Source organism: Magallana gigas, chromosome 9 (genome assembly GCF_963853765.1).
Source record: "Magallana gigas chromosome 9, xbMagGiga1.1, whole genome shotgun sequence".
NCBI lineage: Eukaryota > Metazoa > Mollusca > Bivalvia > Ostreida > Ostreidae > Magallana > Magallana gigas.
In genome coordinates, this window is record NC_088861.1 from 10,190,708 (window position 1) to 10,207,169 (window position 16,462).

Genomic DNA, 16,462 nt, shown 5'->3' on the forward strand with positions numbered 1-16,462 from the left:
CGTTAATAAAGCAAACAAAACTTGTTATCAAATTCATGTTTTGACGTAACAATCTGACACAACGCGCCGTACCATTGTTTTTAGCGTTGCGGGATGCAGTTTTGTGTTTAATTAATAATTTCTAATGTTATCATCGAAAACAATGGCTTTTTATCTTTTTCTCTGTCATTTCATATAAGACGTTACGCCATTCTTTTTTTTTTTATTTCTTTTTTTAGCGTTGCCAAATGAAAAAGAAATGTAAAGAAAACCACGTCTTTCAAAAAATATGAATTACTTCATTAATGATGCATGTTCCCAATCTTTAACAAATGCGTGCAGTTTTTAAAATAATCACTTTCTTATCCTGTCAATCTTTATTATAATCCACGCATACATGTGAATTTTTTATCATTGAAATTAGTTCAAAATCTATAAGATCTAATGCATATATCTCTTATTTGTTTGTTTGCATATATATGAGACATAAATTTCACGATAAAAAAGCTTTCTTATTCCAGAGAGAGAGAGAGAGAGAGAGAGAGAGAGAGAGAGAGAGAGAGAGAGTTTAAGTAGGTTGCCTTAAAAAAATTCATTGATTATCGGATTTCTATTTTGCAAACTTAATGACATGCAATGCAACCTTAATCGTGTTTTTCACACCAGAGTTTCCCACAAATTGTGAAAAATGGAACTGAATGGGCGGGATTATCAAATAGTTATCACGAAAGTATATATGGTCTAAATAGCAATAACTAAGTTTTTCCCCCGAATAATTTGGACATTTATTTTTAAAACATCTTCATTCAGTCTCGCACCGTATGGGATTTACTGACCATGTACAAACCATATTAGATCAACAGTAAACTATATGTGTAATTAAGCAAAACACCAAATGTTTTAAAGCGATTTTATATAAGCAACTTACATTGTTTTAGAGCATGTATGCATCATTAATACGATATTTTTGTAACAATCATTGTCATTAATAGCGGATAATTTTCAAAAACTAATTAATTAGTATGACGCAAATATGTTAGTGGTCAAGAGGCGGGTATTGCTGGCTGCAGCTGTAAAGGTTTATCATGATGCAGTTTAAGAAATTTGCAAAAGGAATTGAATTTTAATGTGTATTAGATAGGCAGACAGACAGACAAAGAATGACAGTGCTAGATTGGTAAGCAATTCCTTGTTCGTTTTAATAATCATTTCTATGAAATTGCGCAAGCATAAACGTCCATCCAAGTTTATGCTCGTACAGTCAATTGGGGAAATTTCGAATCACCCCGCGTTCCGTGTTTTAGAAAGTTTGATGTATCGCTCTGCAATGTACAAAACATGAACAAATGAAACTCTCCAACAGTCACCACCTGCAATGTAATTTACATAGGCGTCGGAATCGGGAGGGGGCTAAGGGGGGCTTATCCCCCACCCCACCTTTTTGCAAAGTTAGAACTAACCATTAGGCACATAGCATCATTGAGGGTTAGCCCCCCCCCCCCCACTTTTTCTCCCAGGAAACATATTTGTTCCTAAATTTACTTTGAAATGATTAAATTATTGAGATGTTGGAGTCATAGGCATACTAGTCCCCCTCCCCCCCCCCCCCCCCCGGATTAGGAGTTTCATGATGTGGGGGGAAAATTTTTTGGTAGGTAAGATTTCTTTTGGAAGTATAGGTATACTACTACCCCCCGGATTAGGAATATCATGATTTAACAAAAAAATTTTTAGAAGGTAAGAATTAATTTTTGTTGTTGTTGGAAGTATACGTACCCCCCCCCCCCCCTTCCACTGATTAGGATTTTCATGATTTTGGGAATTAGGTTTTTATTTATTTTCTTTGCGTGTGCAAATTTTTCTGATGATAAGTGATTTATATAGAGAGAGTTTAAAGAAGAAATGACATTAATAAATTATTATGTGATTAAAAACTTCTCGCTAACCTCAGTAAAGGGTATTTGTGTGATAAAAACGCTGCTCAATATTCATTCCTCATTACACTGTATGCTTTTGCTTTATTAAGCGAGAAAATTGATATAGTGTATGTTTGTTACCGCATGAGCGGATCCAGAAAACATTTCCAGGGGGTGTCCGAGGGATGATTTTGTTTTCCAATGTTGGAGAGGGGTTTTGAGGCCTATTTCGGGAATTTTGCTATATAATCTTAATTTGAATTTTCCAAGAGGTGGAAGGAATAGTCCATGCACCCCCTTCTAGCCCCCCACATGAACCAGTATGATCTTTCTGTTGGACCAAAACAACGAACTGTATTAAACATGCTTTTTACACATATTTTACAATCAAGTTGAACAAAAAGTGTTATTCAAAATACCCCAAATGACTGTATTAATGATTTCGTAAATAGAATAATATATAGGCTTATCGTGAAATTTTTAAAGCTGCTATGCCCGATTTCATTTAAAATTTTGTGTTCGCTTTTATACGATGGCTATGCTAAGTATGTGTATCATAATAGACATTGCAGTAGTTTTCAAGGTCCATTAAGCCATATTTTAATGAAAAAGTGATGTACACAATTTATTTACAAAAACAAACGACATAAATTGTATTGATTTCTTTCGTCTCATAATAAAATTCGCTGCTGAGGTCAAGGCGGGTATGGTTGTATTACGACTTTAAAAATTCAAATCAAAAATAAACGTTGGTACATTTTATTCACTAATATTTGGGGAAGTGTTTTGTATACATGTACAATCGATACATCACATGCGGGTTGAATAAACCCAATCATTTGGGAACAAAACCAAACGGTTCCCGTTTCTAAACATTCCCAAGATGGAGTTGGTTTGTTTTTTTTGTTTTTTGTTTCTCATACAGACATTTTTTATGTACTTTAGATAATTCAAACTTTGAAAGGAGACGGATTTTGCTTGTGTAAATAGGCATCTTTCTAATAAATTTGGTCTGTAAAGAAAAATATTTGATACTCTCATAGCCAAAAAAATCGGACTATGTAACTTTAAATTATCTGTATGTTTTAAAATCTTCCTTTTCTCGGACAGGTGAACACTATCTTAATTTTTACATTTTATTCCATACAAAGTAAAAACTTTAAAAACATCATACGTGTAATATTGATAATCACGATCGTCAGTTGTAAACGTTTGATTACTCCAGGAAAAAGATTTATAATTTTAATGTTCTTAATGTTCTCTAATATCTTAGCTTATTTATCGATACAACTACGATTGTGATATATATTATAGTTCTAATATTCAAAGAATCAAAATCAATATAGACCTAAGAAAGTTAACGATTACACATAGTTCATCATCATACGATGAAATATAACAGTTATGAAATGCAAAACATTTACGATTCTATATCTCGATTGGAGCTAAGGAGTTTTTTTTACCAACCTGTGGTCTTACAGTTTGTTTTAGTGATTAAATCCGCTTGACCATCTAAGTTGTCTAAATTATAATAATGATAAAAATTTGTGATTAAACATTGATATATTTTATATACTAAAATTATACATAAACTGAAAGAATAAAAACTATTTTCATGAAGTATATTACAGTCCTAGAAATCTGTCCTTCCTTTACCGCTATATTTGCGCCCTTACACACAGTAGATGCTCTTTATGACCATAAAACAGGAAATGACTTGAAAGTCCGTGTGGTCAGAACCATCCATGTGAAAATTAAATGTCTATGATGTGCGGTGTCCAAATTTAGAGACACGGTTGAAATTTAGTTTCAAGAAAAAATGTCTCTGTTTGAAATGCTCTGAATCTTTGGACAGAAAGAAAAAGAAATGCATGTAATAACTTATTTGGAGATAATGGTGATGCTTCTTCGACTGTGTTCGAGATCAAGAATTCAGTGCACCCCCCCCCCTCCCCGCGTGCGCGCTTCAAGTCCTATTGATACCTTTTTCGTATTTTCTGACTCCTTATTCAGTTTTGTTCTTTCACATGTGTGACCGCGTAGATTTTACGGTGCTAGGGTATTCTTCTGGATCTGCATCGGTCGTGTGCAGTACAAACCGTGTGAGGGAATGTTGGCGTAAAAGGAACAAATTATAAGGTTGAGGCGCGCTGTGGGCCGTATGTTAAAAACGAAGGTTATGTATGCCGTATTCCCAAGGGTCCACCAATATGCAATTCCAGAGAAGTAAAACCAAGTGATGAAGGATTCCGTATTTATTATCAATCGAATTTAAAAGATGAACAATAAAAAAACAAATAAGCGACACAGACGGAAGTGGCCGGTAATGCGTCAGGCCTCCGAACTGAAGATTGACAAATACGATTCAGTATATATAAGAATCTAAACAATGAGTAAATGTGACAATTTGATGACATCAAATGAATTGAGTGAAAGATTCACAGGTATTAGGTAATTAGATTAACTCAATGAGTCTTTGATGGCCAAGACATGAAAGGCATATAATTACGCAATGTTGTTTCAAGAGATTAGCAGTTCTTGGGAGAAACATCTGTCTGATTTGTAATAACAATTAAATAAAGAGTCTGCCGAGTGTCAATGGCTAATTTACTTAGTAAACATTAAATTCTAAGAATATATGACAAAATAAATGTTGTATTGGAAAAGTAAAGTCCGAAATTAAGATAATTATAGAACAGTCAATTTTGCACTGTGATAATATCCCCCCGCTGCGGTAAAACACGTCCTCGTGTTTGAAAGGAACTGTCAGCGGTAGAAGTGTCCGTTCCCATAGTGTCCGATGTAACCGTTGCTATGGTTGGGGTATAACTGGTTTCGCAAGTCACAGATTTCTTTGCGGTGTTGAGATATGACTTGTTCTAGTTCAAAATTTGTTTGATGTAAATCTTCAATTTCTTCCATCTGATGTTGAATAGTTTGATCTTGGCGATAAATATCCTCACGAAGGTCATCTATGATGTGTTGTTGCTCGGATAAAGAATATTCTAAATCGGAATTTCGAATGTTCAAGTCAGAGATGTCTTCTTCTTGGTCCTGAGAAATATGAAATTGGTGATGATTTTTCTGGATAAGCGCTTGAATTTCTTCGGATGCCATTTTGTTAATTTCTTTGGATGCGTCCAGTTTTGTCTGTAGCTGTCTTATTTCTTCTCGGGAATTCTCTTGAATCGCGTGCATTTTGAGTCTGGTCGAATTTAACTCCTTTTTCATTTCATTAAACTGGGTAATCAATCCTAAAAAGTTGTCCTGTGAATCTTTAAGAGATTGTTTTGTTTGGGCAAGTTCGTGTTTAAGAACAGCCGAATAGTCCATCAAATTACGAAGGGCCGAATTTCTGACGTTGTAGAACGGAAGTTCCTTTAGATGTTGTTTTTGTTGGGAATACTCTTGGATCCTGTATATACTACGTACCTGGTTCGATTTTGATTTCTCTGCTCTGTGAAATGTGCAGGTTCTGGCGAAGTGTCCAGGCATGCGACATCTGAAGCAAGTGTTGTTGAACCAGGGTCTATGTTGTTTGGAATTTGGGGGAAAGGTCCAAGACATCCAAGCTGGCCGAAATCGATAAGTGTCCATCGTCGTAGGGGAACTCGCTTGCTGGTTAGGAACGGGATCTAGCTACTGCAAGGTATATGCAGCAGCCCCGGGCGTTGTAATTACCCTTAGGATTCATCCACCAATTGTGACCGCGTAGATTTTACGGTGCTAGGGAATTCTTCTGGATCTGCATCGGTCGTGTGCAGTACGAACGGGGTGGGGGAATGTTGGCGTAAAGGGTATAAGGTAAAAGGTTGAGGCGCGCTGTGGGCCGTAAGGTAAAAACGAATGGTAGGTTTGCCGTATTCCCAAGGGTCCACCAATATGCAATTCCAGAGAAGTAAAACCAAGTGATGAAGGATTCCGTATTTATTATCAATCGAATTTAAAAGATGAACAATAAAAAAACAAATAAGCGACACAGACGGAAGTGGCTGGTAATGCGTCAGGCCTCCGAACTGAAGATTGACAAATACGATTCAGTATATATAAGAATCTAAACAATGAGTAAATGTGACAATTTGATGACATCAAATGAATTGAGTGAAAGATTCACAGGTATTAGGTATTTAGATTAACTCAATGAGTCTTTGATGGCCAAGACATGAAAGGCATATAATTACGCAATGTTGTTTTAAGAGATTAAAAGTCCTTGAGACATGGCACTCCGTCTCTTTGAAATCACATATAGAGTCCGAAAAGTGTCAATCACTAAATAAATAAGTAACTTTGTAAGAAATAAACTGTGAGAAAATATTACGAAACAGATGTTGAATTTTAAAAGAAAAGTCCAAAATAAATTTATAATTAAACAGTGAATTTTGCACGGTGATACATGCATGAAAACTACAGTAAAATGTCACCAGATGGAATTTTTTTTAATGTTGATCATCTGGCTAAAATTTTGTTTTAGGATCATATCAAAGTAATTTTTTCAATGCCCCATTCCTCCTTATTTGGCATATCGCAGTTTATATTGCCGTTCATTAATTAACTCTGAGTGAAAAAATACATATAAAGTACATGCTTCCTTATATGCTCTGTCAATATTTCAATTCTAAGTAAAAAAAAAAGACACACGGTCTCCTTCAAGCGATTCATTTTCTCTCGATTTCTTGCATATTATACAATACCAGAGAACGATGCTGTATGTAGTAGCTTTTTACCCGATCTATGTTCTAAATTAAAAAAAAAACCGCATGGATATTATATCGATGTGTTTTATTTGATTTTTTAAATCAGCACTAACGGCAGCATGAAAATAAAAAAGTCGCACACACTCGAATTATACTTGGCCTTCGGTGGTGGACTAAAGTATTAGCTCTCTCCATGTTAAAGTTGGACTTAAGACCTTATTTTGACAGTATTTAAGATTATCCTAAGATATGAGACATTTATGAGCTATGGTGAGATCTTATGAAAACTATTTGGTCTTAAGATAGATTTTAGTCAAAAGTCTAAACGAGCCTCAGGTTTATATGGCAGAGTAGGAAAAAATAAAATTGGTCGTGCTCTTGTGGGGGAGGGGGCAAAATTTCCTTTGGTCCAGGTTGTGCATTAGGACAGATATTATTTTCCGGTTCTGACGGAAAAGTCCAGGGGATCTATTCACAAAAACCATACGCCAGCAATGGTAAAACGCAGACAACGAGTTGGCGCTGTATGACGTAGTGACGTTATGATTATGATGTCATTTTTTACGTTGTGACGTTATCAGCAGTATTTCACTAAACACATAGTCTCGTTCAACCAGACGCTCGGCTGTCTCCGTAAATCTCCGACGAGCAGAGAGACTCTCTGCTCGTCGGAGATTTACGGAGACAGCCGAGCGTCTGGTTGAACGAGACTACTAAACACATAGATCATACGATGTATATTGATACAAATTTAAAAATCAATAATGAAAAACAGAACCTGAATATATTTTTTTTTATTTTAATGTATATTTTTTCAAATTGCCATAGGCCCAAATAGGCCCTCTGGCACTTTACTTAGATATTCAAATAGGCCCAAATAGGCCCTGTGGCACAGAAATGGTTAAAACGACGTAAAATTGTACAAGATTCAAACATGACGTCAGGCGTATTGATACGTTTTTGACGTTAGTCTTACTATGACGTAGGCAACATTCTTTATTCGATATAAATATTTTTTTAGCCAATTAGAAAGCGCGTTACAACCATAATTAAATTATATGTCTATGAATAACAAAAGAGCAGTTTGATAACATTTTTGTTATTTAATCGCCCGACACTGGTATCGGACGACGCGGAGCAGTCACATTAATTTTTAAGAACACCGATATCTTTAAAAGTTTAAATAATTATTCATTGGTCGGTGAATCGTCGCTAGATTATCGAACGTGAAGGTGGTATGGGGCATCTGCCGATATTAATGTGGATTAAACTACATTATAATTAGAATACTTATACAGGTTTAGAATTGTTAAATTTTACAATATATCACCAAAAAATAGCTTGGAGAGGTAAAAACTGTCTTTTACTAATTAACAATTTTTTATTGTCAGTCATGGACCCATTGGCAATAAAAAATCGTTAATTAATAAAAGACACTGGCATAAACAGAGAGTTTTTTTATTTGTCAAAAACAAAATTAAAACCAGTCCTTAAGAATGCTGGGTGTCAAACAAATAATCTTTTTTGCAGATCTACTTTAAAATTATAAATATTGAAATTTTGGTTCTGAGCTATCAATAAGTGAAGAAAAAAATCTAAATACTTGAAATCTTTTTTCATATCTTCATACCAAGTCCCTCATCTGTAATTGGCCACGACCACGACCCTATAGCTCTCACTGTATTTCTCGAAAATAACTTTCTTTGTCAAATGTACCGAAAATTACGAACTGATATTCACATAATCAAATACACATTCACGGGTCTCTTTCAAATTTTTCGAATTTATGATTAACAATTCAAAATACTAATATGAATTGGACTAGTATACAGATTCTTGTCATTTTTTCTGTTTCCTGTTCATTGTATTCTTTTGCAATTTTTTTGTCTTAAATGTGACATCGATATCTTAACTTTTGTTTATTACATTGGGTTTAAACCATTGATATTTAAATTTGAAATTCCGGTAAAGCAACAATTTCATTTAAATGCACCATCTTTCGCTATAATTTATTTTCTGTTTTATGAAAACATACAGTAATAATTATTTTACTGCTTGTTCATAATCAGAACATTCAGTTAGAAATATAATTAATAATAAGATTTATTTTTGATTTAAAAAACACATATTTGAATACACTTATACACTCTACATATTTGAATACATTTATACACTGTATATATCAAGATTAGAAACTTACCTTACTAATAAAGAAGCAGATTGAGAAGCAAGCTTGGAATACCCAGTGCTTTATGTATTGGTAGAAAAGGAACTTAATGGTATTATACAGGAAACATCGATAATAAAATAATGCAAGCTCTTAGTAAAAAGCTCATTGAAATATAACGAAATTTCATGAAAGTTATTAGTGACAAACTTATTTGTATGTAAAAAACAAGTCTAAATATCTCGAGATAATAGAATGCGTAGAGAGAAGTTGTAGGTTTTTTTTTAATTGCACAATTATTTGTCTTAAATTAATAGAAGAAGTTTAAAGGTATGCGTGGCTTTTCCTGGTTAAGGTTTCATTTAAAGAGACCGGACAGTCAACAATTTGACCACCAAATGCCTTACACTTTTCAACATGTTACATTTGGCCATAACTATTAATAGGGAAAGAAAAAAATCTAAAATAGTTTAGTTTTAAAGAATATTCCCATACAGTTTTACACGTAGCTTGCCGTCTAAAGGAGGTAAATAAAGCCTAAAAAATGGCCTCGACCAACCAGCCGTCTTAATTCTAGTGCAGATATACCATTATGTGAAGCATCTGAAGTAATTTACCGACATAATATCTGCCTTTCTTGTTTATTGGAACAAGAACGAACTTTTAACGAAACTGCTCATGAGTGCGGAAAAAAGGAAATATACACGTACATGTATACTTCAAATTCAAATCTGTATTTTTCTCGTAAATTCTCTACCTTGCTCTCACAATATTTTTTGGTCTGATATCATGAATATCCTTGTATTCAATCGTCCTCGATTTTGTTGCCTCTATTGTATGGTGTTTTTGGTCTAATAATATTTTTTTCTTCGCTATTTGAAATAGAATAACGTGATCAATATTAAGCGGAATTATTCAAATTGTTATCCTTTTTTTTCTATTGATCCCATCGTTAGACGTGGCTTACTTCAAATATGTGCGCGAAAACAAAAGTATTTGAAGCTGGGTAATTTATTTGCCAAATAACAGATTTAAATGCAAAATATGATTCATATTTGTTGTTGTAATAAAGTCTTCATAGTTTTTAAGTTTCAACCAGTGCGAGCAATAATTCTTTCGAAGAACTCAAATTTTCTGACCTAATAAACACAAGGTATGGTACACTCATCTCATTTAAACAAAAAAATGTTTCTTTGATGATTCTTGTGGGATATGAAGGTGATTTCATTGCAGAACTAATACATAAATTCAGTTTGGTTCACTATCCTTTTCATGGATTTCCTCTTCACTGAACTTGAGACTGTGTGTCAAGAATCCACAGACAACATACATCTCTTACCAATAAGATACATGTATGTGTATTCTCGGTCAAGACTTACTCTCTAAGTTTTTAAAATTGGTACAAACAGCTAGCTCATTGAATTTGTATGCTTCAAACAGAATTCTTCATATGAACATACACTGTATATGAAAATTAAGTAAAACCGCTACATCAAACAATTATAGTTATTTGGTTTTATTGAAACACGCGTGAAAAGTTTGATTTCACAACACCATATGGTGTTTGATTTGACAGTTTCTATATATGTACAGAGTGTGTTAGAGTGAAAAAATAGAAATGTCTACTAGATATAAAGAATCATCACATATAACGTTTATATTGCCAGGGAATTGCGTATCTGTTATTTTCCTGGGTTCTTTTGAACTTTTTGAATATTAGCCATTTATTGAAAATCGAGATGATTAGTTTTTAGCGCAACCTCTCATAAACCGCTGCATGGACTTTTATGAAACAATGTAGGTATAAAGGACAAAATGTGCCGATGTACATAATTATGTTTGTCACCTAGAAATTCCGATTCCACTATTTTTAGCATTATCATCTAACATTAATCTCTTGTTTGTTACATGTCAATTCCTTTTTTGTTTCAATTAACCGCTTTATCACCTCCACTGGCCATCTTATCTTTATAGCATATAAAGAGATATGAAATCAAGGAAATTGGGAAAAAATAAAAATAAATAATATTGAAAAGCATAGTAATTTCAACAAATAGTGCTTACATTTTTAATTTCCTGAATTAATTGTGTCCTAGTTTGAAAATAATTGCATTGTTAAAAAAAATTAAATGCAAGTTAAATTCAAAAGAAGTAACACCACCTGATACTATATGTATCTATATAGTTATTGGCAATTAATAATTGCTAATTACTTCCGGTATTCCCGGATAAGGTATCTTGTGGAAAAAAGGTTGAAAAAAGTGACGTTAGTAGATACATATATACGTATGTATTTTCTCTCATTTTCAATTTTGATAAGGTTTGGGAAAAGAAAAGAACCATTCTGATATCCTGGAAAGAAAACCAAGAAGACCTTCGATACATCTGGGACAGAGGCACCTGACCCAGGCGTCACCAATTTTCCCTAAGTCAATACTCATCGATCCTCAACTCTTAATATTGACTTCAAAGTCATGCACTCTTCTTTGAAGGATTGAGGCGAAGAATAAGTTGATTTGAAAATTTTGCTGACAGTGAAGCCGGATGTTAAAAAAAGTATTTTTATAGCAAGATATCCCTGCAGTACAGTTATTTTATACACGTCGCGACCATTATCATAATACAGGGTATTATCTTTCTTTAAGAAGAACTATTTTTAACGTCAAGTGTCTGCGGTCTTGGAGTAGGTTCCATTTCAAAATTCTGTTTTGAGAATTTCCTTTTTGAAAGGCAAGCAACATTAATCAAAAGAATCGATCACCTTAAGATCTATCATCGTATTAGGTGCACGCCTTGAATCGTTTTATATACAAGTATTATAACTTTGAAACAAAAAAAGAACGAACGACAATATTATTCATATAACAGTTAACATTATTTAGCATTATAGATGTACTCATTTTCTTGCATTCATATCTATTTTCTAATTAAGTTTCTTTATCTATCAATTCATAACTCCATAAGACCATTGTTTGAGAACGAAATTCGTGTGAAACGATACATTATTTTCCCTATTTATTACTCATAAACAGTACAAATGTAAGTCTGCTTTTGTTTGCAGGTTGCAAATTGCGTGAAAATGACGGAAAGAAAGATCATTCGCTTAATTGTGTGTCTTAAAAACCAAACAACATTAACATTTTAAGTTTTGAAAAAGAAAACCCAAAACAACAAACAAGAAAAAGGCAGAGCGTTTCACACGCGTTTTCCACCATTGTATAGTACGGAGAAAGCGTTTATTTCAAGACAGTATTTTGTCATTTTATGAGCATTCTGAAGAAAACCATTCATAAAAATTAATATTAACCACAACATGGCCCAGTTACATTTTTTGCTGTTATGCATTTCCTTAAATAATCGCTACATTTATTTTTTGCTTTTTTAATTTCATTATGGTTTAAAAATTGTTTTTCAATTCAAATTGAAAAAAAAGGTTTTGTCATCAAAATCAGTCACACGAACAGAACAATTTTTCCTTAAAAGGGATATTTTCCCATTTAAAAGGCATGACATATGTATTAGAGAAGAACTGATTAAAACGTTTCCCAGACCCTTTGTGACACGTGATAAAGTCAAACGATGTGACTAATATAGAAGAAGAAGTGCCTTGAAAGTAACATCTATGAATGTACATATTTATATGTTTATTTGTTGCAGCTCTTCTCAATTTACGGTTATATCTTAGCGGGATTTAAATACTAAAACACACATGCAAACTACACATCAACTATTCCATTACACATTCTATTTCTTTATTGTAGGTATGCTGGACAGACAGTTATTTGTTTCAGTAGTTTTGATATGTAAGTATTAAGAAGGCAAACTGTGGTTAAATGTCTCACATATTTCTAAACGAATCATTTAAATACATACATTTTTTAATATTATAACTTGTAAACTTGAAGATGTATCATAATAAAAAGAAAATTTTGAAACTAGCTTAAGGTTACATTTTAAATTGAAAATACTTAAAGATATTTTAAAAAATAACATTGTATTTCTTGAATAATCCCCCTACTCTCGTTTTCTCTCTTTCTCTCTCTGTCTTTTTCTTTCTATCTCATATTTAATTTTTGATTTGAAATATTCTCCTTCATGAACAGTCCTAACATTTGCCCCTTCCCTGTAACTTTTTTGAATCAGTAGCCAACCAATGCAATTATTACAGCACGCCTCATACTAAAACCACGCTTTGTCTAACGCAGTTTCTATTATCTTCAGTTTATACGTACATGTTTATTTGATAAACAACACTTCATCATCTTTGTGCCATGAATCTGTTTTCTTTTATCAAATTGTGGGGTTATTATGTAATACTATAGATACAGAAATTGAAGGTTGCATTCAACACTTGTGGTAAAGAGGACATCGTTTTCTGGCTCTGTTCTATATACTTCAGACATTTTGGATAAGAGTGATGATCGACTTAAACAATACTTCTTAATTTATAGCTGTACATGTAGCTTTTAAGGAAGGAGTCTTTTTATTATCAAACATACTTCTTATAATAAGAAATGCATGAAATTTTGACACAGTCAAACGGATCATATTACTTAATGATTCTATCAGTTTAATTAAATTTGACCTTTTTGTTTTCGGATAAAGGTCAGGTCAAGGTCACTACCTTTTTCCTCAACATAAAGAGTGATAAAAATAAGTGTAGCTCTTTATAGTTCTGCAGACATTTGTTAAAGATTTGAAGATTCAAATCTTCAATGAAATCATAGACCATGAGAGTGTCTATCAGCTTATACTACTAAATTGGAATAAATATTTATACTAAAATTGATATTGCTTAGCCCGCATTTCCTCTAATTTTCTTAAATTTTGAAGAAATTTTGATTATTTTTTTATGCTTCCAATAATAAAATATTTCTAATTTTTATGTATTATGAAGACTTTATATAAAGATATAAATTGACAGAAAAGCTAATATATTGACCGTTTCATTAGAGAGAAAAACTGATTTTAGTGATTTTTTCACAAAAATCAATGTATAGAATGGGCGCTTTAAAAAGCTTATAAAAATGTTATTTGATAGGCAAATCATATTTTAAAAACATATTCTGAAACCCAAGTATCATATTATTAGTTCACATTAGTAAAAAAAAATCCAACATTATTGTTATTGTTTTTAAAATGCTAAAACAGACTCATTATATATATATATAATCTGCAGCAATTCTGAATTGCGCAACATGTGATATTTTCCTACGCCAAAAATATAGTCCTTGTTCCACTCTAAACATTGATTACATTTTTCTATGCCAAGTTGTATGATAGTAAAAAAGAAAGAAAAATATACTATTTTAATTTCCTTTCATCTTGGTTTAATGAACAATTAATCAAATTTACGTTTGACAAGTCGAAAACCAGAAAAGACTCCTTCCTTAATATGTTTTTACAGGTAGAATATCAGCAGTGTTGACACAAAACTGTTCAATTTCACACTATGTTCACGATTGTGGAAATAAGGGATTGCTGTGGAACTGCAGTGGATCTAACATCTCCAAATTACCAACAGTGTTGCCTCCTGAATTGGAAAATAGCAATACTGCGTTGGATATATCGTACAATCAATTCACTTCTCTGACAAAAGATACATTTGAAGCAATAGCGGCCTACTCCAAGGTGACGTCTGTCATTCTTCACCACAATAACATAACCAAAATTTCAAAGATGGTCTTTCAAAGCTTATGCAGTTTGGATATTTCTAATGTACATCTTAAAGCCGATGACATTGATGCCGAAGCCTTTTCTAATCTTGACGAACTCCAATTTCTTCAAATTCATCAAAATGATTTTCATGAGGCGAAAAATCCAAGATATCCTGATATTCAGCTTTCCAAACTTCGTTCATTAAAATATTTGAAAATTGACATTTTTAATGGATTTCAGTTTCAAAAACCGTTTGAAAACCTTATAAATTTAACCAAATTAGAATTCAATACTCTGGGTGAATTTAAAATAACTAATACTTCTTTCGATGGTCTTAAGCTCTCCCCACTCCGCAGCCTCGATATGAAGTTTAGATATCATGTAGATTGTGACGTTTCGGAAGATCTTTTTTGCTCGTTTCCCTTCTTAGACACAAATATCACAATCAATTTTGGTGGCAAGTGCAGTGTGTATGTAGCACTAAGATCACTCAAATGTTTACAATATCGTGAATTACAAAAAATTGATATGTCTTCAAATGATCAAGAAATAATATCAGACATAGTTAATATAAACAATATGAGCGTTAAGTACCTTTTCAATATCTGCGTGAGTGAGCTAGTAATGGATCGAGACGCAATTAACTATCTTAATATACATATTTACAAAACTATACTATGGAATTGTCTAAATAAGTTAAGTGTTAGCTTTAATCAGATCCAATATGTTGCTTTTGAGACATCTTTTGCTTTATTAACTTTGCCACGGCTGCGGGAAATAAATGCATGTTGCAATTCCCGTTTACCTAACATAAAATTATTTAATAACTACCGTCAACAAGGATATAAAAATATTTCCATCATCATTAATCTGCCAAGAAGTCTGATGGAACTTGACATCTCTTACAATTACATCCGCAATCAGCGTCCTATAAGATGGTATTTACTTGTAACGTTTTCAGGGGAAAATATGCGCAAACTGAATCTTCAAAAAACTAATTTTCCTGTAGAGTATAAAGATGTCTTTAATTTTCCGTCCTTAAGAATCCTTAATTTATCTGAAAATAACTTTACAAATATTCATCCCAATATATTTCAAAGAGTGAGAAACCTTCGCCAGTTATTCGCATCAAATGTCAACTTAAACTTAATTAACAGTTTGATTGCCGAAGGTTTGTTTAAAAATCTCAAATGTTTGACAAAACTTGATCTATCTCGAAATGGCTTAGCCTTTTTACCGCAGTCTCTACTAAATGACCAAAAACAATCTTTAACAGAAATTAATCTAGATCATAATATGTTTTCTACCATCCACGATTCCTTAATGCAGTTGGAAAATTTGAACAATCTCTATCTTCGATACAACTTGATATCAAAGATTTCGGAGAAGGACCAGAGACTTTTTTAATCATTGTACAATCTGTCAATCCATTTAAAAGGAAATCCAATTTCCTGCGCATGCTTAAACATCCAGTCATTAAAATGGATGAAAAATCACCAAATTTCATTTCCAGATCTTGGCAAAGTTCTATGTGTGGAAAACAACCACCATGTTGGTCATTTATTCAACATCGAAATATGGCGGAAATTCGAACTAGACTGCCAGTCAAACGATTGGCTCATATTTTCTATCGTATTGCTGTTTCTGATAATGTTAATATTTAAGGTCTTCCGTTTCCAACGGAAGACCTTATAGTTTTCGTACGATTTCTTATTATTAAGGTCTTCCGTTTCCAACGGAAGACCTTATTGTTTTCGTACTGTTTCTTATTATTATTTTTTTCCACAAATTTTGTGCACGCGATTTCTCAGAAACTATTCAGCCGATTTTGACAATTTTTTCACAGATGATTGCCAGAGGTCATAATTCTAGACGTTTTTTGAAATTTTGAAATCGTCACTTCCGGTACCGAGTTACGGCGGAATTTCTATCTTTTTACGACCTATTTTGTGCAGAGCTGATCTCAGAAACTATTAAAGATATGAATACGAAATTTTCAGGATAGGTAGTGTATAGTTTGAAGTTGTGCACTATTATATTGTTTTACG

General features: G+C 32.9%; 1 protein-coding gene across 1 annotated transcript; it reads right to left on the reverse strand.

Moving 5' to 3' along the window:
- Positions 1–4,661: 4,661 nt before the first annotated feature.
- On the reverse strand, positions 4,662–5,492 carry LOC136271446 (uncharacterized). The gene has a single exon (XM_066071495.1). It carries the CDS (start codon positions 5,490–5,492, stop codon positions 4,662–4,664), a length of 831 nt encoding a protein of 276 aa, XP_065927567.1.
- Positions 5,493–16,462: the final 10,970 nt, after the last annotated feature.

Coding starts and splice junctions, on each gene's coding strand:
- LOC136271446 (XM_066071495.1), bottom strand. CDS start 5,492: ATGGACACTTATCGATTTCGGCCAGCTTGGATGTCTTGGACCTTTCCC.